General features: G+C 46.9%; 2 protein-coding genes across 3 annotated transcripts in view; both read left to right on the top strand.

Moving 5' to 3' along the window:
• The first annotated feature begins 916 nt into the window (after positions 1 to 916).
• Positions 917 to 27,274, top strand: part of LOC149445395 (uncharacterized) — a 48,933-nt gene continuing 22,575 nt past the window's right edge. The window contains exons 1-5 of the mRNA XM_089653826.1: positions 917 to 1,030; positions 2,771 to 2,905; positions 3,015 to 3,213; positions 4,180 to 5,569; positions 11,282 to 11,348. Coding sequence (XP_089509952.1) covers positions 917 to 1,030; positions 2,771 to 2,905; positions 3,015 to 3,213; positions 4,180 to 5,569; positions 11,282 to 11,348 — 1,905 coding nt within the window. The remainder of the gene's footprint in view (positions 1,031 to 2,770; positions 2,906 to 3,014; positions 3,214 to 4,179; positions 5,570 to 11,281; positions 11,349 to 27,274) is intronic.
• On the top strand, positions 25,419 to 27,201 carry LOC149445396 (uncharacterized). Of its 2 annotated transcripts, none has more exons than XM_089653852.1 (3): positions 25,419 to 25,759; positions 25,876 to 26,757; positions 26,867 to 27,201. In XM_089653852.1, the coding sequence occupies exons 2-3, from the start codon at positions 26,530 to 26,532 to the stop codon at positions 27,017 to 27,019; spliced, it is 381 nt and encodes a 126-aa protein (XP_089509978.1). In that variant the 5' UTR covers positions 25,419 to 25,759; positions 25,876 to 26,529; the 3' UTR covers positions 27,020 to 27,201. Both variants share the same exon structure in this region; 1 of them encodes a protein (XP_089509978.1).

The raw sequence follows: 27,274 nt of genomic DNA, 5'->3' as shown, positions 1-27,274 counted from the left end.
TTTTTGTATGTTCTGTATTATTTGAAACTTTTTATACTTTGTACATATTTTATGCACTGCCCACTTTTGGGATATTAAATCATAAAATTAATAAGTGACTTCTGGGTACTTAAGCTCCGGCTCATATCTCCAGAGAGATTATTGTATTACAGTGTCTATATATGCTCGGTTTAAGTTCATTGCCAATCTGTATGCAATTGCACTGTGTGTGGGCAAGTGCGTGCGGTGTGGATCTGTGACAGCCCCGCAGTAAAGGCATAGGTTGCCTTGCCGTCTGCGTAATCTTTCAACTGGAGTTAAGGCAGGTCGGAGAAGGCCAATTAGCATGGGTTCTACTTCAGGATTTCCGATAGGCAGAGAAATAGGGACAGAATCCACTGGTCTTGGAACCCTTGGCAGAACCCTTGGCAAAAGGTCTGGGTACGTTTAGAACATCTCTCCCGTAGCTGTCAATCCAATTGGGTAGCGAGTTGAATAAGGTTCTCCAAGGAGGAGGGAGCCTCCACCCTAGCTAATTCATCCTTGAGGGACTCAGACAGACCTAGATGGAACTGGTATTTTAGGGCTGCGTCATTCCACCCGGTATTGGTGGACCATTTGCGGAATTTCACAATGTAGTCCTCCACAGCCCATCGGCCTTGTTGTAGAGCATGAAGGGCGGATTCAGCAGTAGAGGTCTTCTGGGGGTCATCATAAAGAGCTGCCATGGTTTCAAAGAATGTGATCACTGACTTCAGCGCTGGGTCCTTTTGTTCCAGTAAGCTGTGTGCCCTTGAGGTTTGTCAGATAGGAGAGAAATGATGAACCCCACTTTAACTGCCGCAAGTGAGAAGGTCCTGGGTTGCAGTGCAAAATACAACTCACAAGCATTCTTGAAGGCTCAGAATTTACATTGGTCCCCAGCAAGCATTCCAGAATGGTAACTCTAGGTAGTACCAAAGTGGGTGTAACAGTGGAAGGCGAACTGGCTGGTGCCACTGTAGGGATAGGACTAGGCAATGGATTCTGGTCTGCAGAAGGTGCAGTGGTAGTGAGTAAATGAAGATGTCCCTCCAGCTGAAAATATCCCTCCTGCAGATCCTTGACCACTTGCGTAAGTACCGTCATCTGTTGTCACAGGGCCTCTAATGCGGAAGCACCTCTCTCGGCCTCAGACATAATGGCTGGTTGATACTATCACGTACCTGGTGAGAGACGCCAATGGAGAGAGGGCTTCCCTTATGGCTAAGTTCCAGACTCCCCTGAGAGTGGGACAGCAGGAGTCAGGACCAAAGTGGCATAGGTCACCTGTAGGAGTGCTTGTTGGTGGTCCACCCAGGAGCACAGCTGATGCACTGAGATGAGGTCTGCAGACAGGTGGCACCTGTGCGAGGTATGCAAGCCCTTCCGGGGAACAGGATTACTGGATAGCCGGTTTAAAGCCAAGATCCAGTACCGGGTGGAGATCAGAAGAGACATAGTCAGATGGGATAGCTGAGGTCATACACAGAGGAGCAAGAGAGAATATCCGTTAGCCCAGCTGAAGTCATACACAGAAGAGAAAGAGAAAATATCTGTTAGCCAGCCGAGGTCAGGTCAGGGTTTAAGCAGAGAAGACAGGTCCAGGAGCAAGCCAAGTCAGTAACAGGAAATCACAGTTCACAGTGGAACAGGAACAAGGTACTGGGGAGCCAGAGATCAATCAGAACCTGAGAGTAGTGCAGGGTTTCCTTATAAAGGCCGTTTGCCACCAAATTTGAGCCAATGTGAACTTCTGCGGCCATGCAAGGTATTGGCAGGGGTGCCAGGTCTCTTAACACCTCTGCTGAGGACAGAGCCCTGACATCTGTCCCCTCTACCCTCCGGCACCTGCTGAACTGCACCCACAAATGGGCAAGCAGAGCCGGGGAAGCATAGTAGGTACAGGAGAGGATCACACACACGGGGTGGCAGAGGCTGGCACCTGAAAGGAGAGCCCTGTGGCTTGCCCTCAGCAGGGATAAAGAATAAAAACAATACTTGCCCGGCCCCCAGAACTACATGTCCCGGGCGTCGGGTGATGTAAAGTGACCATCCCTGCATGATGAGCCGACATTGACCTCACAGCACTGCCTCAGAGCAAACTAGTCATAGGAAGGATCAGATTTATCATTCCTTGTCTGCAGATCTAATACTCATCAAAACCAGTTCAGAGACCAAACAAACCCAACAGAGAAAAGGGTCCTCGGACCTCAAAACTGTAGTAAACACTAAACAGTCCAAACTAAATGTCTTCCCATGGGGGGAGTAGTTCTTCAATGTCCAGCAACCCTCCTATTCCCCCCTCACATCCACATCCTATTATTGTGTGACCAATACCATCCAAATCATTCTTACTTTCATTTCCCAAAGTTATCCGTCTACAAGGAGACCTGTATAGATCACATGATGGCACCAATGAGGATGGAGGAGGACCGGAGTCACATGCCTGAGAAGATACTAAACCTCACCCTGGAGATCATCTACCTGCTGACCGGAGAGGTGAGGAGGATTCTGGGAGGTCACATGACATCACTCTTATCTCTATTAATAAAACATAGACCTGACCGGAGAGGTGAGGAGGATTCTGGGAGGTCACATGACATCACTCTTATCTCTATTAATAAAACACAGACCTGACCGGAGAGGTGAGGAGGATTCTGGGAGGTCACATGACATCACTCTTATCTCTATTAATAAAACAGTCCTGACCGGAGAGGTGAGGAGGATTCTGGGAGTCTAACATGATATTCCTATTGGTTCCTCAATACAGAGATTTCCTCTTCTGAAGTCAGGTGATCATATGACCATCACAGGGCCTCCATGTGACTCCCTAAACCCTGAGAGACACAACATGCAGAAGATTCTAGAAGTCACCAAGAAGATGATGGAGCTGCTGACAGGAGAGGTGAGCGTAGCTGGGAAAACTGGGACATTATCCAATCACTGATAGTATCATTAGGATCTGTACATTATCTGCATTGTTACCATTGAAAGGATTTGTGTTATGCATTCAGAGTGGAATCCTCGGGGATGAGAATATTGTTAAAGAGGAGGATGAGGAGTATGGAGTGATGGAGGAGTTTTCAGAAGGACACAAGGATATGATGGAGCCACCTAATACCAGGAACCCACCAGAGAGATGTCCCCGTCCTCTGTATTCCCCGGATTCCAAACAGGAAGATCACACCATCCCTCCTCATTACAAGGTTGGTTGTACAGAACATCTTGAACATGGATTTGAGGAGATAATATGTGGATTTTTCATGTTAGCTTATATTTATATATTATGAGAAATTTCGAATTTTCATGATTTAGAGTGGAGATCCAATCGATATAGAATTTGAGGTGAAAGCAGAAGAAGAAGAGGCGTATGTGACGGATGATCAGCAGTCTATGGAGGAGGATGGAATAACGGGGACATTTATAGAGGAGGACACTCCTACAGAGATCAGCACAGGTGGGTCATGAACACTAAATCCATTCCTCCACCCATACTGCTCACTGATTGGTCCAGAGTAGAGCGGGGACTGGGTGATATCAGCCTGTAATCCCCTGGTCACTTTCCTGAGCTGTGTTCCCCGTCCTGTATTCCTGGATTTCTCTCGGATAATCTTCCTTCTCTGTGCTGCAGACACAATTTATGTATCTAGACTGGATTTATGGAGGTTCTGGGGTTCAGCTGGCAGAAAAATGTTCATTTTCACCCTAGACAATCCTAGACCTAGGCCCGTAGGGCATGTTCTTTTGATCTTTTGCACAATGTCCAAGTCTAGTAAGATCTCTGACAGAACATTTCTCCCAGGCTGTGCCGGGTGGAGGGATATGTCTGTAGTGTCTCAGACCCAAGTCACTGAGTGCAGTCTCAGGAGATGGGAGGCAGCGGTGTGGGATCTCTGCAACTTGTCTTGTGCAGACATTTAAAGTGGTTGTAAACCCTCCTGTAATCCCCTCATCACTGTCCCTCCTATAAAAGACAGTTCTGGTTGTTTCCTCACTCTCTGACTAAGGTCCATGAATAAAGAAATGACCTGGTAGGAGATCAGAGGAGCCATTTCCTAGTTCCCTTGAGGGTGGAATTGTAAGCTCCTTAGAGACCAAGCTGCCTGATGTGGGCGGAGTCCTGGTTTGGGGGAACCAATCAGCTCCTGTCTAGTAATCCTCTTTGCCTTTGTATTTTAGTCCATGGCCGGGAGATGAGGAAAACCTCCGAGGATTGTCTCACTTTGTCTCCAGACTGGAAAGTAGAAGATGAGGACATCACACAGTTTAGTCCAGGAGAAAACCCGGCTCCCTCCAATGTCCATCAGGCACCACCCAGTGTAGATGGACCATCGAATTCCTCGTATACTGAGGAACCTCAGACTGTGCGGTACTGGGCCGGCTTTCCAACAGCAAAGAGCTTCTCCTGTACTGAGTGTGGGAAGAGGTTCCATTCTAAGTCCAATCTTAATGCGCATGAAAGATCTCACACGGGGGAGAAGCCGTATTCCTGTCCTGAGTGCGGGAAATGTTTTTCACAGAAATCCAGTCTTAACAAACATCAGAGATCTCACAAAAGGGAGAAGCCGTATTCCTGTCCTGAGTGCGGGAAATGTTTTTCAAGGAAGTCCCATCTTTACACACATCAGAGATCTCACACGGGGGAGAAGCCGTATTCCTGTCTTGAGTGCGGGAAATGTTTTTCACAGATGTCCAATCTTTATAGACATCAGCGTTTTCATACAGGTGAGAAGCCATATTCCTGTCCTGAGTGCGGGAAGTATTTCTGTTCTAAATCCAATCTTAATGTGCATAAAAGATCTCACACGGGGGAGAAGCCATATTCTTGTACTGAGTGCAGTAAATGTTTTTCACAGATGTATCAACTTTATAAACATCAGAGATCTCACATGGGGGAGAAGCTATATTCCTGTCCAGAGTGTGGGAAATTTTTTTCAGACAAGTCCAGTCTTCACACACATCAGAAATCTCACACAAAGGAGAAGTCATATTCCTGTCCTGAGTGTGGGAAATGTTTTTCACAGATGTCCAGTCTGCACACACATCAGAGATCTCACACGGGGGAGAAACCATATTCCTGTCCTGAATGCGGGAAATGTTTTTCAATGAAGTTCAGTCTTCACATACATCAGAGATCTCACACAGGGGAGAAGCCGTATTCCTGTCCTGAGTGTGGGAAATGTTTTTCAGAGAAGTCCAGTCTGCACAAACATCAGAGATCTCACACAGGGGAGAAGCCATATTCCTGTTCTGAGTGCGGGAAATGTTTTTCACAGAAGTCCAGTCTGCTCACACATCAGAGATCTCACACAGGGGAGAAGCCGTATTCCTGTCCTGAGTGTGGGAAATGTTTTTCACAGAAGTCCAGTCTGCTCACACATCAGAGATCTCACACGGGAGAGAAGCCATATTCCTGTCCTGAGTGTGAGAAATGTTTTTCAGAGAAGTCCAGTCTGCTCAAACATCGGAGATCTCACACAGGGGAGAAGCCATATTCCTGTCCTGAGTGCAGGAAATGTTTTTCATGGAGGTCCAATCTCTCCAAACATCAGAGATCTCACACAGGGGAGTAATCACTTTCCTGTCTTGAATGAGGGAAATGTTCCTCACTGAAGTCCTGTCTTCCTGTACATCAGGGGTCACACACAACCCTGGAAATGTATTAGAGCCTTGAGTGTGGGAAATGTCTTCTAGATGAATGTTGCTGGACAACCCAGCTCTCATGTGGGGAAGAAGCACACTTTGATATACACGTCAGATACAGGTAAAACTCGAAAAATTAGAATATCGTGCAAAAGTTCATTTATGTCAGTAATGCAACAAAGGTGAAACTAATATATGAGACTCATTACATGCAAAGCAAGATAGTTCAAGCCGTGATTTGTCATCATTGTGATGATTATGGCTTACAGCTCATGAAAACCCCAAATCCACAATCTCAGAAAATGAGAATCTTGTGAAAAGGTGGGATAATCTCAGCTCAAAGTGTCCCACGCTAATCAGCTCATTCAGCCATAACACCTGCAAAGGGTTCCTGAGCCTTTAAATGGTCTCTCAGTCTGGTTCAGTAGGAATCCCAATCATGGGAAAGACTGCTGACCTGACACCATCACTGACACCCTCCATAAGGAGGGAAAGCCTCAAAAGGTAATTGCAGAAGAAGTTGGATGTTCCCAAAGTGCTGTATCAAAGCACATTAATAGAAAGTTATGTGGAAGGGAAAAGTGTGGAAGAAAAAGGTGCACAAGCAGCAGGGATGACCGCAGCCTGGAGAGGATTGTCAGGAAATGACCATTCAAAAGTGTTGGGGACTTTCACAAGGAGTGGACTGAGGCTGGAGTCAGTGCATCAAGAGCCACCACACACAGACGGATCCTGGACATGGGCTTCAAATGTCATATTCCTCTTGTCAAGCCGCTCCTGATCAACAAACAACGTCAGAAGCGTCTTACCTGGGCTAAAGAAAAACAGACCTGGTCTGCTGCTCAGTGGTCCAAAGTCCTCTTTTCTGATGAGAGCAACTTTTGCATCTCATTTGGAAACCAAGAACCCCGAGTATGGAGGAAGAATGGAGAGGCCCAAGGACTCCGAATATGGAGGAAGAATGGAGAGGCCCAAGGACCCCGAGTATGGAGCAAGAATGGAGAGGCACAAGGACCCCGAGTATGGAGGAAGAATGGAGAGGCCCAAGGACCCCGAGTATGGAGGAGGAATGGAGAGGCACAAGGACCCCGAGTATGGAGGAAGAATGGAGAGGCCCAAGGACCCCGAGTATGGAGGAAGAATGGAGAGGCCCAAGGACCCCGAGTATGGAGGAGGAATGGAGAGGCACAAGGACCCCGAGTATGGAGGAAGAATGGAGAGGCCCGAGGACCCCGAGTATGGAGGAAGAATGGAGAGGCACGAGGACCCCGAGTATGGAGGAAGAATGGAGAGGCACGAGGACCCCGAGTATGGAGGAAGAATGGAGAGGCACAAGGGCCCCGAGTATGGAGGAAGAATGGAGAGGCACAAGGGCCCCGAGTATGGAGGAAGAATGGAGAGGCCCAAGGACCCCGAGTATGGAGCAAGAATGGAGAGGCACAAGGACCCCGAGTATGGAGGAAGAATGGAGAGGCCCAAGGACCCCGAGTATGGAGGAAGAATGGAGAGGCACAAGGACCCCGAGTATGGAGGAAGAATGGAGAGGCCCAAGGACCCCGAGTATGGAGGAAGAATGGAGAGGCACACACTGCAAGATGCTTGAAGTCCAGTGTGAAGTTTCCACAGTCTGTGTTGATTTGGGGAGCCATGTCATCTGCTGGTGTTGGCCCACTGTGCTTCATTAAGTCCAGGGTCACCACAGCCGTCTAGCAGGAGATTTTGGAGCACTTCATGCTTCCTTCTGCAGACAAGCTTTATGGGGATACTGACTTCATTTTCCAGCAGGACTTGGCTCCGCCCACACTGTCAAAAGCACCAAAACCTGGTTCAATGACCGTGGGATTACTGTGCTTGATTGGCCAGCAAACTCGCCTGACCTGAACCCCATAGAGAATCTATGGGGCATTGCCAAGAGAAAGATGAGAGACATGAGACCGAACAATGCAGAAGAGCTGAAGGCCGCTATTGAAGCATCCTGGTCTTCCATAACACCTCAGCAGTGCCACAGGCTGATAGCTTCCATGCCACGCCACATTGAGGCAGTGATTGCTGCAAAAGGGGCCCAAACCAAGTACTGAGTACATATGCAGCTTCTACTTTTCAGAGGTGCAATATTGTTCTATGTACAATCCTTGTTTTATTGATTGCATGGAATATTCTCATTTTCGGAGATTGTGGATTTGGGGTTTTCATGAGCTGTAAGTCATAATCATCACAATGATGACAAATCACGGCTTGAACTATCTTGCTTTGCATGGAATGAGTCTCATATATTAGTTTCACCTTTTAAGTTGCTGCACTGAGGTCACACTCCCGCACTCTGAGGTCACACTCCCGCACTCTGAGGTCACACTCCCGCACTCTGAGGTCACACTCCCGCACTCTGAGACTGGTAAAACTTTATTTTGATGGTATTTATTCACCGCTGGAATTTTTATCTTTTTGCTATATAAATGAAAATGTCCAAAAATTTTGAAAAAAGTGTTTTTCTTATAAAAGTTTGCAAATAAATAATCTTTCTTCATAAATCTTGGCCAAAATGTATTCAGATATCTTTTTAGTAAAAAAACAAAAAACAAATTAGTTTTTAACCAAAAATTATAATTTTTCCAAATAAAATTTACATTTTTGTTTTTTTACACCCTTAAAGGCTGTAAAAGCAATAATTTCTCCTTCTCTCCGGCTGCATTCCTGCAGCCATTGAGAAATACTGTGAGAGCTGTATTCACATGGTACAAGTCTGTTGGGAATAGCCCTGCACCATGTGACCTCGGTGATCATTCACAGATTTCACTAGTAGTAAGCAATGATATCAGGAAGTGACATCTTGCTTACTACTATTCATGTGATCACTTGTCTTCTGTTCACTGGTCTTCCCAGTGAATGGCTGTGTAGGGAGGGGGGTGTCAGGACAAGTCTGATGATTGGAGGAGAGCAGACTGAGCTCCCAGCACAGCTACAAAACTGACCACACTGAGCTGTCATGCCTAGTATGGTCAGGTTTAATAGGAAATCAGAGGGACTGGCAGGATCACCGGGGATCTCACACAAAGGAAGCAATACAGAGAGAAGAGGAGACGTCTTCATACCAGGACATGGGACAGCCGGCACAGATCAGGAATAGGACATGTTGGAGGAACATATTCTTTGAAGGAGAAGTTCAGGCAAAGCTCTTTTGTCTGTACTTCTCCTGTGGATCAGAGGAGTGCAGTTCATTCTGATCTCCTGTGACCCATTTTCAGGTGAAGCCCACTGTCAGCTGACGTCACTCAGCCAGCTGCACCCTCCCCCTCCACAGCCCAGTGAGTGTGGGGGGGGCAGGGCAGAGAGCGGTGACTGACAGTCACCACTCTCTGCTCAGAATGGCTGTGAGAACTCATGGTCAGCAATCACATGATCGCTGAGTTCTCACACTTGGACCCGGCGGGGGATGGGTGCAGCATCCACCTAGGGGCAAGGATGATTTTACAAAGTCAAGAAATAAATGCCATACTTTTCTGGCCTTTAGATGGCGCTAAGTATCATAGAAACTAGAACCATCTTATTGCCAAATGTGGTATTCTCCATTTTATATCCATGGAAACCATTCACCCCGCCCAGCACAGAGCCTACTCCCTCTACTCCCCCCATCCCATTCACACAGAGGGAATGACAGGCACATTCACCGGGTGTATTGCTGTGCAATTGTTTTATGGACAGACTCCTAGATGATTACAGCTACTTATATAGGGCCATCAATTTACATATTACCCATCAGTCCCCGCCCCCGAGGAGCCTACAGTCCAAGGTCCTAACTCACATTCATACATACACATACTAGGGGCCAATATAGACAGGAGCCAATTACCTTCCAGCATGTCTTAGGAGTGTGGGAGGAAACTGGAGTACCCAGAGGAAACCCACGCAGGCACAGGGAGAACATGCATACTCCACACAGGTAGGGAAGTGGTTGGGATTCAAATCAATGACTAGAGCTGCTAGGAGGAAGTGCTAACCACTGAGCCACTGTGCTGCAGAATATGTTTCTATAAAGGTGGGAAGTATGTAGCAGTGAATAGACCTCCCAGCAATGTTATTACCAGGCTGCAGCTAGGGGGAGCTCTAATGTGTACAGTGTGACCCCAGCAGAGGGATCCCATCTAGCCCACATTAACCCTCTCACTGCCAGAGCTGTTTCTGCATGATTTTGCACACATGGGAAAATGCAGATTTTGGTCCTGAAGATGAGATAAACCCCCAAACATCTATTCTGTGACATCAGAGGCCCTGGAGAATACAATGGTGAGAGTTCTGATTATTTATGTCACATGATATTCGCTCCATCAGTACAAATACACTAAATGTAATGTTTGAGAACACAAATACATTATTTTACCAATTGTTTGTAATATATAAAAGATGAGGTTGTGCCAAGTCAATAGATACCCAACATGTCCAGCCCTAAGATGGGGTGTGCCATTGAGATGATAAAAAACGTTGTTACTGAACAATGGCCCCTAGGTGGCACTTGAACCCTTTCCCTGCCATGGATGTACTGATGTCCTACTGACCTACAGAACTGCCTCCAGCTGGTCAGGTGACTACAACATACTGTCATGGCTTTCCCCCTTCTGCTATGAGCGCCTGGTCTGCTGAGCTTCCCTCCACTCCACAGCCCCTCTGCCTGTCCTCTAAGATGGCTCCCTGCAGCTCTAACATCCCCTTGCAGCACTTATCCCCCCACAGCACCCATCCCCCACAGCACCCATCCCCCACAGCACGGATCCCCCCACAGCACTGATCCTCCCTATGCTGCACTGATCCCCCCACAGCACCCGTCCCCCCTCCTCCCATCACCGTTCCATCTGTGGCTCCCCTGCATCTGGTTTCTTCTCTCCCCTCCCACTGGCTTCAGCTGCTGCAGGGGAGCCATAAGGAGATCAAAATGTCCAAATACTTCCCCATCACTGAAACTCCCTCCCTGTGCTGGGACCTCCTACCGATACCCCAGCCCCCCTCTGCAGTGCTGCTGTCTGACTTCCCCTCCTGCCCCCCACATTGGCTGCTGCTAGGGTTGGAGATCAGTGTGGTGTTCAGGATGGAGAGTGGGGGGTTGGCATATCATGTTTACCAGCCCCTTCCTGAATGAACACAGTGAGTGATTGGTACTGATCACTCCTGTGGTCATTCACTGAAGCATAGTAAAGGGTGTTTCCTGGGCTTCAGTTTTGTGAATGAATAGGAGCCTCTGTACAGAATCTTCCTACAAATCCCACCCATAGAACAATATTGGAGATAACAGCAGTATTGTCCTCACCAATCACAGCCCGGATATTTCCCAGTACAGGTCAGGGGGGAGGGGTTATAGTACAATAAGGGGCCCATAGACATGACATGACAGAAACCCTCATAGATATGACTTTGTCATCTGATCTATCAGAAAATGACCAGATTGGAGGACAGTCTCATGTCTGGGGGGTACCTGCACACAGTGGGGGCTCCTCAGGGGATATTGTGATTGGACAGGGCAGAATACCCTATAGGTCCCCCTCATAAACCAACACTGGGAGGAGTCTGTGTACTCCTCCCCCTCCCCTCTGCATACAATTAAAGTAGACCTGTCATGAGAGCAATATGTAGAAATCCTCCAAACCATCAGGAGACAGGAAAAGAGGATAAAAGACCATGGGAGAGATGGGACTGAGTGTAGTGATGGATACCAGAAGGTGGGAGATGGTTCTAGAAGATGGGGAGAAGTACGGTGCATGGACTCACATCTGGGAGGTTGTGGGGACCCATCCAGGGATCAGACAACCTATCTGAGGACTTGTGGAGAATATGTCTGTCTCCTCACTGAAGTCAATGGGTGGTCACCCTCCATGGTCATCGGGGAATTCCGGATCATCATATACTAAGCAGGATTTGGACCCCGAGGGGGAGAACTTTCACCCCAAGAAAAAATGAGGGTGAGGTCAGCAGAGGAGCCCCATAGTAAAGGAGGAAACTCTGAAATGTTTTCTTCAGAAGGTCGGAGTTTACTGGACAAGTGAATGTAAAATACACCATCAACGCGTTTCATGGCTTCAAAGTGTCACTTCATCAGGACAGGTGTAAGAAGATGATATAAAAATAGGGAATGAAGTAACAGTCCAGTATATGGTATTATAAAGACCCGAGTCACATACAATTCATGGACAGGACTGAGATTTATAGCATTCAGGATTTGTATGATGTTAGACAAGGTGAAGAGATATATGGAGAGGATGATCAATACATGGAGAAATCAATCTATTCTATCATAGAAGGGAATCAATAGATCAATAAATGACATCAACCAATCAATAAGATCCATTTCATGGGATAGATTTATCATTCTGTGCACTGGTTATGTTGGAGGATCAAACCGTGATCACTGGATATTGGAAACATTCCTATTGATCTGATGATTGCCGGCATATATTCCTGATTGATTATTGCTGGGAATAAAGTCCAATAAACACGCAGATTTGATGGGATTATTGATAGAAAAATCTCTTCATATTCCATGGAATAAATATGTGTAGAATAGTTTGGATTTGATGGAATAAATCTCTATAAAAAGACTTTGTGTGGTTTGTTGGTTCTTTTCTATTCCTCTCTAGGTCTGGATTTCAGGAAGAAGAAACAATTCCTCCAATTTCTAGTGGATGGTGAGGAGGGGAGAGATTTGGGGGAGTTTTGTACATACAGGAGGTAATAGAGAGAATCCGGCTAGTAATTGATGAGAGGAGATTTCACTGGAGAGTTCCATTGGTGAGAATTCAGGGCTGGGGGCGCCGCTGGGGCCTGGAGGGTTCTGATTGGATCACCAGTACACATGTTGTATTAATCTGGGGGTGTGCACTGCTGGGGCCTGGAGGGTTCTGATTGGACCACCAGTACACGTGTCATATTAATCTGGGGGTGTGTACTGCTGGGGCCTGGAGGGTTCTGATTGGACCACCAGTACACGTTTCATATTAATCTGGTGGTGTGCACTGGTGGGTCCTGGAGGGTTCTGATTGGACCACCAGTACATGTGCCATATAAATCTGGGGGTGTGCATAAATCTCCCACTTTTGGTCTAAGTTCATTGCCAATGTGTATGCAATTGTACTGTGTGTTGGCAGATTGCATGGAGATTGTAAAGTAGCAGATCTGCCAGACAGAGATCTGTGTGTGTGGTGGCCCAGAAGATCAGTCTGCCGACAAACTGTTGGGTGGTGGCAAGCTACCGTTTGTGGTGTCTGGTGTGGAGGTGTGTGGACAGTTGAAGAGTGATGAACATCGAGGTGCTAGCTTGTAAGATAGCTGGAGGAATCCTAAAAGGGTGTGCCAATTGCTAGACTGCTCCCCAACCCTTAGAGTGCACAAGATTGTATGTAAGATTCGTATCTGCCTGTGTGTGGTCAGCCAGCTGGATAGGAAAATCTCCCTCTAGTGGTGACCAGAGGTAGTGCGGGCTGTGAAATTGTATCATGGTCAGTCTTATATGCTCAGAGTCCCCCTCACTCCCTCTGTACCCCAGTCACACATGTGCACGCCTCGGTTATCTAGTCGCTGTGGGCGTGTTTTTATCCCTGACACACCCTCAAACTGATGGCCTGGTGGAGCTTCCCCAGTCCTCTAAGGGGCACTCTCCATTTGAGTTACTCTATGGGAATCATCTTCGGGAGCTCCTAGACATAGCCAAGGAAATCTGGGAAGGGGAGCAGGCACCCCACAAACGTGTCATTGAGTATATGGCTCATATGCAGGACAGGATTACAGCGATCACGTCTATTGTAGAAGAACACGAAGTTCACACCCAGGAAGCCCAACAAAGAATATACAATGGGGTTTTCTCATCTGGTGACCGGGTCCTGGTGTTGGTTCCTACTGTTGAAAGCAAGTTCCTGGCTAAGTAAAAGGGTCCTTTGAAGTGGTTAAAAGAGTTGGGGAATTACAAAGTATATCAATCGGATAATAGAAAGCCTGAGCAGATATACCATGTACACCTGTAAGCCCCTGGAAGGATAGGGTGGCACTGACTGTGGGGTCTGCCCCTGGAACTCCTGGGAGTACTGAGTCCCCTCTAGTCCCTGAAGTCACAATTCCAGACAGACTGTCTCATTCCCAAAAGCAGGGAGCTAGAGAGTTCCTGATAAGGAACAGAGACACATTTTCAGAGTTACCTGGTATGACTTCAGTGGTTTAGGATGATATTATTACTGAACCTGGGGACCGTGACAAACTCAAACCATACCGATTCCTGAAGCTAGGAGAAAGGACATCAGTGACAAAGTCAAGAGGATGCTGGAGCTAGACATCATTGAGGGGTCTAATAGTGACTGGTCTAGTCCTATCATTTTAGTCCCAAAACCAGACGGTACTTTGAGGTTCTGTAATGACTTCAGAAAGATTAATTTAGTGACACAATTTACCATGTACCCTATCCTCAGGTAGATGAGCTCAGGGACAGGCTTGGGAAGGCCCGTTTCATGACCACTATGGACTTGACAAAAGCATACTGGCAAATACTCCTGACTGAAAGTGCCAGTGAAAAGATTGCATTTGTGACCTCCTCAGGGTTCGTATAATATAAAGAAATGCCTTTTGGTTTACAAAATGCCCCGTCAACACTTCAGAGGGCTATGGACAGGACCCTAGGACCTCCTCAACAGTATGGAGCAGTCTATCTGGATGCCATAGTGATACATAGCACTGAATGGGACTCTCACTTGCCCCATTTCCAGGTGGTCTTGGATTCTCTCTTCAAGGAAGGTTTTTTGGCAAATGCTGTATATTTGGGCTACACTATTGGACAAGACGTCATAAAACAAAATAGAAGCCATCCAAGAATGGCCATGTCCTGCAAACAAAAAGCATATCTGAACCTTCCTTGGTATTGTGGGGTACTATAGAAGGTCTATCCAAAATTTAGCAACTCTATCAGCTCTACTGGCTGACCTTACAAAAGGGAAAGACTTTGTAATGGTAAAATGGTACCCAGTGGCAGAAGAGTCTTCCCAAGTCCTGAAGAGGGCCCCCTTGTGCACACCCAGTACTGTACATCCCTGATTTTTCCAAGGATTTATGTGGTTTAAATGGATGCATCTGATGTATCGTAATGAACATGGAAAGAAATATGTTGTAATTGACAAGAAATGTTTAGCCATAAAGTGGGCCTTGGATGCTCTAAGATACTATTTGTTAGGGTGAGTTTGACCTGATAGCTGACCATGATCCCCTCAATAGATGGCCCAAAAGAAGGAGACAAATAGACGGGTGAACTGGTGTTTTTTGGCTCCTCAAGATTATTCCTTCATGGTAAAACACAGACCAGGGGCTAATATGGGAAATGTAGATGCCCGGTCCCGGGTTCACTCCTGTTGGGCCACAGCTGTCCCAACCCTGGGGTTGAATCAAGGGGGATATGTAGCAGAGTGTCTCAGAGGGAGCTGGGAAAAGTTCTGTTCAGGGTCCATACATCTCCCAGGCTCCTCCTCATACTCTCTGATCCTTGGTCCAGCTCAGGTTTTACGCCTCTCCCTGGGTGTAATTTATACTCACCAGAAACATGCAGTCAGAGCTCTCATACCTGGGAACAGACAAGTCATGTCTGGGAGAGATGGAAGGTTGGTGGAAGCTGTAAAACTGCATCTTTGGAGACTGACAAGCACTAGGCTTGCTCACCCTGATAGTACAAGAAATGGCCGCTGCCCCAGTCTATAACTGGCCTTCACAGCAAGGAGCACTTGAACGGGCAACGCATGTCACACAACAAAAGAGAAAAGTTCCCGGCTCAACTTACCAGCCATCCTGCAAACAAACCAAATTACCCCGTCTAACAGTATGCGTTAAAAACGGGTTTAGTTAGCACACATTTGCAATCACATTGTAAGCTACAGAGCCACGTCACGGCACCCCGTTATTCTGTAGTCCTAACTCTACAAATTTTGTGAGCCCCCATAGTAGAGGCATTTGTATTTAATAGCTAGACCAAGGGCAGGTGGACCTGAGGGATTCCACCCCTCCTTAAAGGTACCGGAGCGCACCGGACACCCAGCTTATAGCACAATGGTAGCCAAGGTGTCCAGTGTGTCTTCTCCCCAACAATTCAACAGAACAAAGAATGGCCACTGCCCCAGTACCCTGATAGTCAGGAATCATGTTTGTGTAGTTAGTGCCGGGACACGGCTAGGATTTTGGTTTTGAGGTTTTTGCCGTTACTTTGTGGAACATTGTACAGCACCTGTAAATAGCACCAATAAACACTGCACTGTGTGACACCACATCACTGGACTGGTATCTGTCCCTGAAAGTGTGCCCATCCCAGGGAGCTTTGTACCCGCTACCCATCCCCAGCCCACGATTCAGAAACATTGAACTGCAATTTCCACTGCTCTGACCAGTCTTCCAGCAACACCAAATCCTGTTCCATGTTACAGGTACCTCCAAGTTCTATATGTAGTCTCGGGGGTCCCTGTGGAAGTCCATGTGTGGACATTTCTACCTATGATAAATGACAGGCTAAACCCACCTGGAGACTTTCTCCACACCTGGAGTGTGCTGAGTTCTTGGAGAACGTCTACACAGTGTTTCCAGATTGGCTTTATCACCCCAACGAGCTCGCTCCAGTTCATGGATGTCATCATTATGTTTGGAGGATCTCACCAGTCAGGAGCCTTTCCTGTCATCCTACATGTTCCCTTCTGAGGATTGTTCTATCCTTCCAAACAAATGTATGAAATCATGGATGAGTCCTCCTTCTATGTGATCTAGAAGATCTTCAATCACAATGTCTTTATGGATGAAGTGGATGGCCCAGTTTATATATTATTTATTGCTTTACAGCTTTATTCCCTCCAGGATTCATTCTTTATTTATAGAACCATTCAAGGAAGTGTTCTTACTTTGAGAGATCTCCACCACCATTCCTCGGTGACCATTACATCCTTGTCATTTATGTCTAACATCTTCATTATGAGTGGATTGATAGATATTCTTATACTTTAGGATGTATTTTTGCATTTTCTTCAACAAAAGGATCAGGTTTGGTGGTATCTGTTTTAATAGCTATACATTGGTTTTTGTGTTCTGTGTTTTTAAGACTTTTCTATATGTAATAAAATATCTTTATTAAACATAAGAGATATTTATTATTATTATTATTATTTTTTAACTTTCCTGGTAGCCCTGTAAGGTAGATGGGTCCTGTAGCCATGTAAGGTAGGTAGGGTCCTAGGGCCCCTTCTCTTCTCCATCTACACCTCCTCCCTTGGCCAACTCATACACTCTCACAGCTTCAACTACCACATCTATGCCGACGACACGCAAATCTATCTCTCGACCCCCCACCTCACCCCCTCAGTCTCTGCCCGAATCACAAGCTTACTAAATGACATATCAGATTGGATGACGCTCCACTTCCTTAAACTGAACCTCTCCAAAACTGAGCTCCTAGTCTTCCCCCCAGCCCGGACCCCACCACTGACTTCTCCATCACGTCCAACAATGCCACCATCAGGCCCACCCTGCAGGCCAGAGTACTTGGTGTCATTCTTGACTCCAACCTATCCTTCCAGCCCCAAGTCCAATCACTAACAAACTCGTGCAGACTCCACCTCCTCAACATCGCCAAAATCCGCACGTTCCTAACCCCAGAAACCACTAAACAGCTCATCCACTCCCTCATCATATCACGACTCGACTACTGCAACTCCCTCCTCACTGGCCTGCCTCGCTGCTGGCTATCCCCGCTTCAGTCCATCCTGAATATGGCTTCCAGACTCATCCACCTTTCCAACCGCTCCGTTTCCGCCACCCCCCTCTGCCAATCCCTCCACTGGCTTCCGATTGCACAACGGATCAAATTCAAAATCCTAACACTGACGTACAAAGCTGTCCACCATACTGCCCCGAACTACATCACTGACCTAATATCCAAGTACCGCCCAACACGCACACTCCGCTCCTCACAAGACCTCCTTCTCTCTAGTTCCCTGGTCTCCTCCTCCCATGCCTGCCTCCAGGACTTCTCCAGGGTGTCACCCATCCTCTGGAACTCCCTTCCCCAATCCATCAGACTATCACCTACTTTCCTATCTTTTAGGTGTACCCTGAAAACCCATCTCTTCAGGGAAGCCTACCCCACCCCCTGCTAATTGCCGACCTCCTCAACTCCTCCTACCACTTCATCCCCCACAGATATTCCTCCTGTACCACCATCCCCTCCCTCCTAGATTGTAAACTCCAAGGAGCAGGGCCCTCGAACCCCTCGTGTATCACATTGTATTGTTACTGTACTGTCATGTATTGTCTCCCATTGTAATGTACAGCTCTGAGCGAACTATTGGCGCTTTATAAATACTGTACAATAATAATAATAATATTATACAGGAATGGATATTCTGAGATGTTTCTGCAGTTCCTCTGAAATCCACAAGGTGGTGATCTCACTTATACCCAAACAGAAGATCTCTATGGAATACAGACAGGAAGTGATGTCAGGTTCAGATAGGAAGTGATGTCAGGTACAGACAGGAAGTAATCTCAAACAAAGACAGGAAGTTCCATACAGTACGAAGCAGCAAGGAGACGGTGGAAGAGGGGGTAATAAGATGTTATTTCCTATTTACACCCAGTAACCCCCCATCATGTCCATCCTCTACCTCCATAGTCATGTCCATCCTCTTCCTCCATAGTCATGTCCGTCCTCTTCCTCCATAGTCATGTCCGTCCTCTTCCTCCATAGTCATGTCCGTCCTCTTCCTCCATAGTCGTCCTCTTCCTCCATAGTCACGTCCATCCTCTTCCTCCATAGTCATGTCCGTCCTCTTCCTCCATAGTCACGTCCGTCCTCTTCCTCCATAGTCATGTCCGTCCTCTTCCTCCATAGTCACTGTGACGTCTTTTATCTCCAGCAGATGATGATACACACATATATAGTATGGGAACCCAGATGAACCCCTTCAGGGGCAAAACATTCCCCCACTTCCGGGGCCGGAAAATTCTCCTCATTGTGGAGATAAATTCTAGTAATATGGTCCTCTAAGGGTTCTGATGGATGAAGGGGAACTGAGGGGTCTCTTTGGGGGTACAGAGGATGCAGGACTTTGGGGCCCCTTGGAGGGTAGTGGAGTTCAAGTTCTCTGAGGGGGTAGAGTAGCTGAAGGACTTTGGGTCCTTGATAGGAGATCTCTGAGAGAAGAGGAGGTACTATGGCTCAGGGAGTCGCTGAGTTAGGGAGGGGCTGTTGGCCTATAATGGTCCTCCTACCTGAACTTACTTTCAGACCTCCTTACAGAACTCCAGCCAAGAAAAGAAGGCAATATGAGAAATAGAAAAAAAAAAGCGCCACAAACTAAATAGAACAAAAGCTGCACTCCTAACCAAAAAAGGTAAAAGTGTGAATAAATCAAAGAGTGCGCTAAATATAAGTAAATACAAAAATTATTAGTTTAAAATAATAATGTCCGTGATAGAAAACATTTTCTATAAAAGTCCATCCACCATAACAAAGTAATTAAACAGTTCTGAAATCTTGTTTAAATCAAACATTGTGCAAAAACAATCCACCACCGAATGAAATGGGTCCACTCACCAGAGCTCCATGCTGACCAGATTATAAGTCAGCAAAGACAGCGTTTGCTCTGGGAGCGATGATCAGCAGAAGTCATCCAAACTGGGAGCAATATACTGCAAGCAGCCAATCAGCACAATATGGGACAGCCTCAACAGCAGGTAGTCATCACGTCTCCATCACGTCTCCATACCATTTCATTCGGTGGTGGTTTGTTTTTGCACGGTGTTTGATTTATACAAGATTTCAGAACTGTTTAATTACTTTGTTATGGTGGATGGACTTTTATAGAAAATGTTTTCTATCACGGACATTATTATTTTAAACAAAAAATTTTTGTTTTTACTTATATTTAGCGCACTCTTTGATTTATTCACAAGAAAAGAAGACAACCTTCACCTTCTTACCATCTCACTGGTCAAATAATATTGTCCAAGTGGAATGAAGGACAGTTCTTCACCCCTTGGTGGGCACTTGTTTCTAAAGGAGGTCTGTATGCTCAGCATAGACTAAAAGGTAGTCAGGGGTCAGTGCTATACATCTTCCGGAGACAGTCCCATACCTTCCCATGACACAGGCTCTGGCAGTGCCCGGTGCTGGAATTCAGAGTCCCAGGAACCCACCACCACTCTGTACAATGTCCTGGATATTACAGTATATTTGGCAACCAAAGGTCTTCCCCCTGTAGTCCCCCTCCTACCCACACTGAGCTGCCATTGGAGGGAGGAGAACAGAGTCCTCCCCCAAAGCTCTCTCTGCTCCACCAGCAGCATCCTCCTGTTATCCAATCCAATCCCTTCTCTTCCTGCAGAGAGTGACAGTGACATCACTCCTGTCAGTCAGCAGGCTGCCGGAGATTGGGGCCTTGCAGCCAGATATCGGGCAATTATCCTGAATTTCCAGCAACTCCAGTCAAAAGTCATCAAGTTCCCCTTCCTGGACATCATGATGAGCCGACATTGACCTCACAGCACTGCCTCAGAGCAAACAAGTCATAGGAAGGATCATATTTATCATTCCTTGTCTGCAGATCTAATACTCATCAAAACCAGTTCAGAGACCAAACAAACCCAACAGAGAAAAGGGGTATTTTGATTCAGCAAGCTCAGGACCCAGGACCTTGAAAATGTACTAAACTTTAAGCAGTCCCAGCGATGTGGAAAGTTTTAAAAAAGCTATTTGTCCAAGGGACTAAATCGGGGTCCCAAACTACTTGTCCCTCATGACAATCTACTTGTCCTGATAAAAATAATAATTGTAACCCAAACCATATATAAATCCGGTGTTTATTGTTCTACTATTCCTGAATGAGACGTTTTATCACTAAGGACTGTCAATGGATGGATGTCCCTTTATAGCATGAAATGACTTTGCCAGGGTGGAGAATATTATTATTATTATACAGTATTTATATAGTGCCAACATTTATTTTTCAACTCAAAACAGCGCAAAACTCACAAAAAACAATCTGTAAAATACCCAACCTATAAGTAATATTAGTGCAGATATTACAATTTATATATAAGTGTCAAAAACAAAATAATTTGTGACACATACAAAAAACAAGAAAAGTCCAGTGACATGTCCAAAAAAAACGTCCCGTGATAAAAAACAAACTTATATTCTCATAAATTTCTTCAGTGCCAATAATAGTCCTTCCACCATCCACCAGTGTAAAACCAACATGAACCGCACTCACCAGATGTTTGGTGAGTATAACGCCTTTCAGGATTATTAAGGGCTCCTGGACCCCCTTTTTAACCTCCAAATATTGCCTCCTCTAGAACATAGAAACCTCCTCCGGTTACTCCCCTCACCGACTCCACCAAAATTCAGGAAGAAGAAAAACCAAATAGTGTGATACCGTTATAACTTTCAATCTTAGTAAGCTTTAAACCAGACCACTCACATTTTAAAAGATATTAACCAGCATTTTATTGTGTATAAACGATTTTATAAACGATTTTATAAACTATTTTATTTCCGGGACGGCCAGCCGGAAATACGTCAACGCGTTTCGCCCCACCCACAGGGCGTTTCTTGAGAACACCGACCAACGTCATTTCCGGTGAGTGGAACGCACGCCGAGCGGTGCGTTCCAGGGGCCATCTTGCCTAGTGGAGGAAGCTGCATCTGAGGTCTGTCATCCTGCTGTGTTACCTGGCTGTGGGGTCTTATTATCAGATCTGTGGAAAATCGTTTATACACAATAAAATGCTGGTTAATATCTTTTGAAATGTGAGTGTCTGGTTTAAAGCTTACTAAGATTGAAAGTTATAACGGTATCACACTATTTGGTTTTTCTTCTTCCTGATTTTTGGTGGAGTCGGTGAGGGGAGTAATCGGAGGAGGTTTCTATGTTCTAGAGGAGGCAATATTTGGAGGTTAAAAAGGGGGTCCAGGAGCCCTAATATCCCTGAAAGGCGTTATACTCACCAAACATCTGGTGAGTGCGGTTCATGTTGGTTTTACACTGGTGGATGGTGGAAGGACTATTATTGGCTCTGAAGAAATTTATGAGAATATAAGTTTGTTTTTTATCACGGGACGTTTTTTTTGGACATGTCACTGGACTTTTCTTGTTTTTTGTATGTGTCACAAATTATTTTGTTTTTGACACTTATATATAAATTGTAATATCTGCACTAATATTACTTATAGGTTGGGTATTTTACAGATTGTTTTTTGTGTGTTTTGCGCTGTTTTGAGTTGAAAAATAATTTTTGTGGTTTTATACCTATGTGCAGCAGCATCTCACGTGGATAAGTGTGTGGGGAAGTAGGTCCTGGGCGCTGAGGTCTTTTTTTATTTTATATAGCGCCAATAGTTCGCTCAGCGCTGTACATTACAATGGGAGACAATACATGAGACAGTACAGTAACAATACAATGTGACACACAAGGGGTTCGAGGGCCCTGCTCCTTGGAGCTTACAATCTAGGAGAAAGGAGATAGTGGTACAGGAGGAGATAGCTGTGGGGGATGGAGTGGTAGGAAGATGCACATGGAAGCACTTGGGTGCTCAGTACAAGCACATGCTGAGCAGACAAATCAAGCTCCAGTGTCCTCCAGGATTGGATCATTTTGTTTTCTGTTCAGCCCACTGATTGGATGAACAATATGAGTAATGTATGGACTGCCTTAATGAGCCGACCTTAAAGAAGGATTTCATTCCAACCAGCAACTGTTGGGACAATGAACATCTTAGTCAGGTCTAAGTACAAACACAACATAGAGAGTGCAGGGGCCAGGAGTAAGTACAAACACAACATAGAGAGTGCAGAGGCCAGGAGTAAGTACAAAACACAACATAGAGAGTGCAGGGGCCAGGAGTAAGTACAAAACACAACATAGAGAGTGCAGGGGCCAGGAGTAAGTACAAACACAACATAGAGAGTGCAGGGGCCAGGAGTAAGTACAATCACAACATATAGAGTGCAGGGGCCAGGAGTAAGTACAAACACAACATATAGAGTGCAGGGGCCAGGAGTAAGTACAATCACAACATATAGAGTGCAGGGGCCAGGAGTAAGTACAAACACAACATAGAGAGTGCAGTAGTCAGGATGAACACCATGTTCACATAAGAGTCCCCCCTTCCATCAAAGTCCCCATCTTTACCCCTTACATCAGTGTCCAGCGGAGTCCCCCCTTATATCAGTGTCCAGCAGAGTCCCCCCTTACATCAGTGTCCAGCAGAGTGCCCCCTTATGTCAGTGTCCAGCGGAGTGCCCCCCTTACGTCAGTGTCCAGCAGAGTCCCCCCTTACGTCAGTGTCCAGCGGAGTGCCCCCCTTATGTCAGTGTCCAGCGGAGTGCCCCCCTTATGTCAGTGTCCAGCAGAGTACCCCCTTACTTCAGTGTCCAGCAGAGTGCCCCCCTTTTGTCAGTGTCCAGCGGAGTGCCCCCCTTACGTCAGTGTCCAGCAGAGTCCCCCCTTACGTCAATGTCCAGCGGAGTACCCCCTTACTTCAGTGTCCAGTGGAGTGCCCCCCTTTTGTCAGTGTCAAGCAGAATCCCCTCTTACGTCAGTGTCCAGCGGAGTGCCCCCCTTACATCATTGTTCAGCAGAGTCCCCCCTTCTGTCAGTGTCCAGCAGAATGCCCCCCTTACGTCAGAGCTCAGCGGAGTCCCCCCCATTACATCAGAGCTCAGCAGAGTCCACCCCCCCTTACGTCAGAGCTCAGTGGAGTCCACCCCCCTTACGTCAGAGCTCAGCGGAGTCCAACACCCATTACATCAGAGCGCAGCAGAGTCCACCCCCCCTTACGTCAGAGCTCAGTGGAGTCCACACCCCTTACATCAGAGCTCAGCGGAGTCCACCCCCCCATATGTCAGAGCTCAGCAGAGTTGCTCCCCTTACGTCAGAGCTCAGCAGAGTCCACCCCCCTAATGTCAGAGCTCAGAGGAGCCGCCCCATGTCAGAGCTCAGCGGAATCCCCCCCCTCATGTCAGAGCTCAGTGGAGTCCCCCCTCTTACATCAGAGCTCAGCAGAGTCAACCCCCCCTTACGTCAGAGCACAGCGGAGTCCCTCCTTATGTCAGAGCTCAGCGGAGTCCCCCCTTATGCCAGAGCTCAGCGGAGTCCCCCCCTTATGTCAGAGCTCAGCGGAGTCCCCCCCTTACGTCAGAGCTCAGCGGAGTCCCCCCTTATGTCAGAGCTCAGCGGAGTCCCTCCCTTACGTCAGAGCTCAGCAGAGTCCCCCCCTTACATCAGAGCTCAGCGGAGTCTCCCCCCTTACGTCAGAGCTCAGCCGAGTCCCCCCCTTACATCAGAGCTCAGCGGAGTCCCCCCCCTTATGTCAGAGCCCATCGGAGTCCCCTCTTACATCAGAGCTCAGCTGCTAACTGGACATGGAATAGTGAAGTGTGAAGCTGCTGGAAGAACAGGGAGGGGGGAGGTAGATAAGGAGAGAAGGGAAGGAGGTGGGGAAAGCTCCATGGTAGAGCAGAGATCGCTCACCCCCAGGCTGCTCTCTGCAGGCTCAGACATCGCCAATTGTACAACCAGATGGATCTTCAAATATCCCGCCAATGGGAGCGGTCACAGAGCAGAGGGGCGGGAAGAGGCGGAGCAAAACAGAATCTCTCTCCTCCCCTGTCTATGCGGGGAGGGGGGAAGTGTGCTGTCTGAGCAAGTGTCACAGACACTGAGCGTGCCCAGCTGCCCCCCCCCCCCCCCCCGGAGTCTACCAATCACTTTCTTAAGTAAGCCTGCTGCTTGCCTGCAACAGGGATAAATGTAAGAAAACATCCTGCACTGCGCCCGGACCTACATGTACCGAGAGTCGGGGGATAGGATTTGTAACTCCCTGAGTCCAAACTAAATGTGTTCCCATGGGGGGAGTAATTCTTCAATGTCCAGCAACCCTCCTATTCCCCCCTCACATCCACATCCTATTATTGTGTGACCAATACCATCCAAATCATTCTTACTTTCATTTCCCAAAGTTATCCGTCTACAAGGAGACCTGTATAGATCACATGATGGCACCAATGAGGATGGAGGAGGACCGGAGTCACATGACTGAGAAGATACTAAACCTCACCCTGGAGATCATCTACCTGCTGACCGGAGAGGTGAGGAGCATTCTGGGAGGTCAAATGACATCACTCTCATCTCTATTAATAAAACACAGACCTGACCGGAGAGGTGAGGAGGATTCTGGGAGGTCACATGACGTCACTCTTATCTCTATTAATAAAACACAGACCTGACCGGAGAGGTGAGGAGGATTCTGGGAGGTCACATGACATCACTCATCTCTATTAATAACACACAGAGCTGACCGGAGAGGTGAGGAGGATTCTGGGAGGTCACATGACATTACTCATATCTATTAATAAAACAGACCTGACCGGAGAGGTGAGGAGGATTCTGGGAGGTCACATGACATCACTCTCATCTCTATTAATAAAACACAGACCTGACCGGAGAGGTGAGGAGGATTCTGGGAGGTCACATGACATCACTCTGATCTCTATTAATAAAAAACAGACCTGACCGGAGAGATGAGGAGGATTCTGGGAGGTCACATGACATCACTCTGATCTCTATTAATAAAACACAGACCTGACCGGAGAGGTGAGGAGGATTCTGGGAGGTCACATGACATCGCTCTGATCTCTATTAATAAAACACAGACCTGACCGGAGAGATGAGGAGGATTCTGGGAGTCTAACATGATATTCCTATTGGTTCCTCAATACAGAGATTTCCTCTTCTGAAGTCAGGTGATCATATGACCATCACAGTGCCTCCATGTGACTCCCTAAACCCTGAGAGACACAACATGCAGAAGATTCTAGAAGTCACCAAGAAGATGATGGAGCTGCTGACAGGAGAGGTGAGCGGTGCCGGGAATTCTGGGACATTCTCCAGTAACAGACAAGGGATGTGTCTGGATGGTGACTGTATCATTGTGTGTGTCAGGTTCCTATAAGGTGTCAGGGTGTCACTGTCTATTTCTCCATGGAGGAGTGGGAGTATTTAGAAGGACACAAGGATCTCTACAAGGACGTCATGATGGACAATCAGCCGCCCCTCACATCACCGGGTAAGAGGAGACTTTATTGTAAAGGAGAGAGCAGTACGGAGGATCCACCTAGATCCCCCATCATCTGATAAACACATAGAAACAATGGATTCAGTCAGTGTGTGTGTTTCCTACAGATGGATCCAGTCATGGGAACCCACCAGAGAGATGTCCCCGTCCTCTGTATTCCCGGGATTCCACACAGGAAGGTCACACCATCCCTCACCATCATCAGGAAGGTCATCACCATCAGAACTACATCACTGACCTAATATCCAAGTACCGCCCAGCACGCACACTCCGCTCCTCACAAGACCTCCTTCTCTCTAGTTCCCTGGTCTCCTCCTCCCATGCCCGCCTCCAGGACTTCTCCAGGGTGTCACCCATCCTCTGGAACTCCCTGCCCCAACCCATCAGATTATCACCTACTCTCCTCTCCTTTAGGCGCACCCTGAAAACCCATCTCTTCAGGGAAGCCTACCCCACCCTCTGCTAACTTGCTGACCTCCTCCACTCTTCCTACCACTCCATCCCCCACAGCTATCTCCTCCTGTGCCACCATCCCCTCCCTCCTAGATTGTAAGCTCCAAGGAGCAGGGCCCTCGATCCCCTCATGTTTTGCATTGTATTGGTATTGTTCTGTCACATGTTCTGTCCCCCTTTGTAATGTACAGCGCTGAGCGAACTATTGGAGCTTTATAAATACTGTATAATAATAATAAATAATAATCAGGTAGATGATGACAATTATTGGTAGTTGTGATTTATACACAGCATGTTTGTTACAATGAATGTTTTATTATATCTTTCAGAGTGGAATCCTCGGGGATGATAATATTGATGTTAAAGAAGAGTATAAAGAGGAGGATGAGGAGTATGGAGTGATGGAGGAGTTTTCAGAAGGACACAAGGATATGATGGAGCCACCTAATACCAGGAACCCACCAGAGAGATGTCCCCGTCCTCTGTATTCCCGGGATTCCACACAGGAAGGTCACACCATCCCTCACTATTACAAGGTTGGTGGGATGGAGCATCTAGAACATGGACTCATAGAGACAATGTGTGGATATTTTTATGTGACCTTACATTTTACAGATGATATTTTCTCTCATTTCCTTGATTTAGAGTGGAGATCCATTCGATATAGAATTTGAGGTGAAAGCAGAAGAAGAAGAGGCGTATGTGAGGGATGATCAGCAGTCTATGGAGGAGGATGGAATAACGGGGACATTTATAGAGGAGGACACTCCTACAGAGATCAGCACAGGTGGGTCATGAACACTAAATCCATTCCTCCACCCATACTGCTCACTGATTGGTCCAGAGTAGGGCGGGGACTGGGTGATATCAGCCTGTAATCCCCTGGTCACTTTCCTGAGCTGTGTTCCCCGTCCTGTATTCCTGGATTTCTCTCGGATAATCTTCCTTCTCTGTGCTGCAGACACAATTTATGTATCTAGACTGGATTTATGGAGGTTCTGGGGTTCAGCTGGCAGCAAAATGTTGATTGTTACTCTAAGCATTGCATAATGT

The sequence above is a fragment of the Staurois parvus genome, unplaced genomic scaffold (genome assembly GCF_062004578.1).
Source record: "Staurois parvus isolate SC_StPar_1 unplaced genomic scaffold, SC_StPar_1.0 ptg000721l, whole genome shotgun sequence".
Taxonomy (NCBI): Eukaryota; Metazoa; Chordata; class Amphibia; order Anura; family Ranidae; genus Staurois; species Staurois parvus.
Note: the sequence above shows the minus strand (reverse complement) of the source record. Positions and strands in the feature narration are given on the sequence as shown.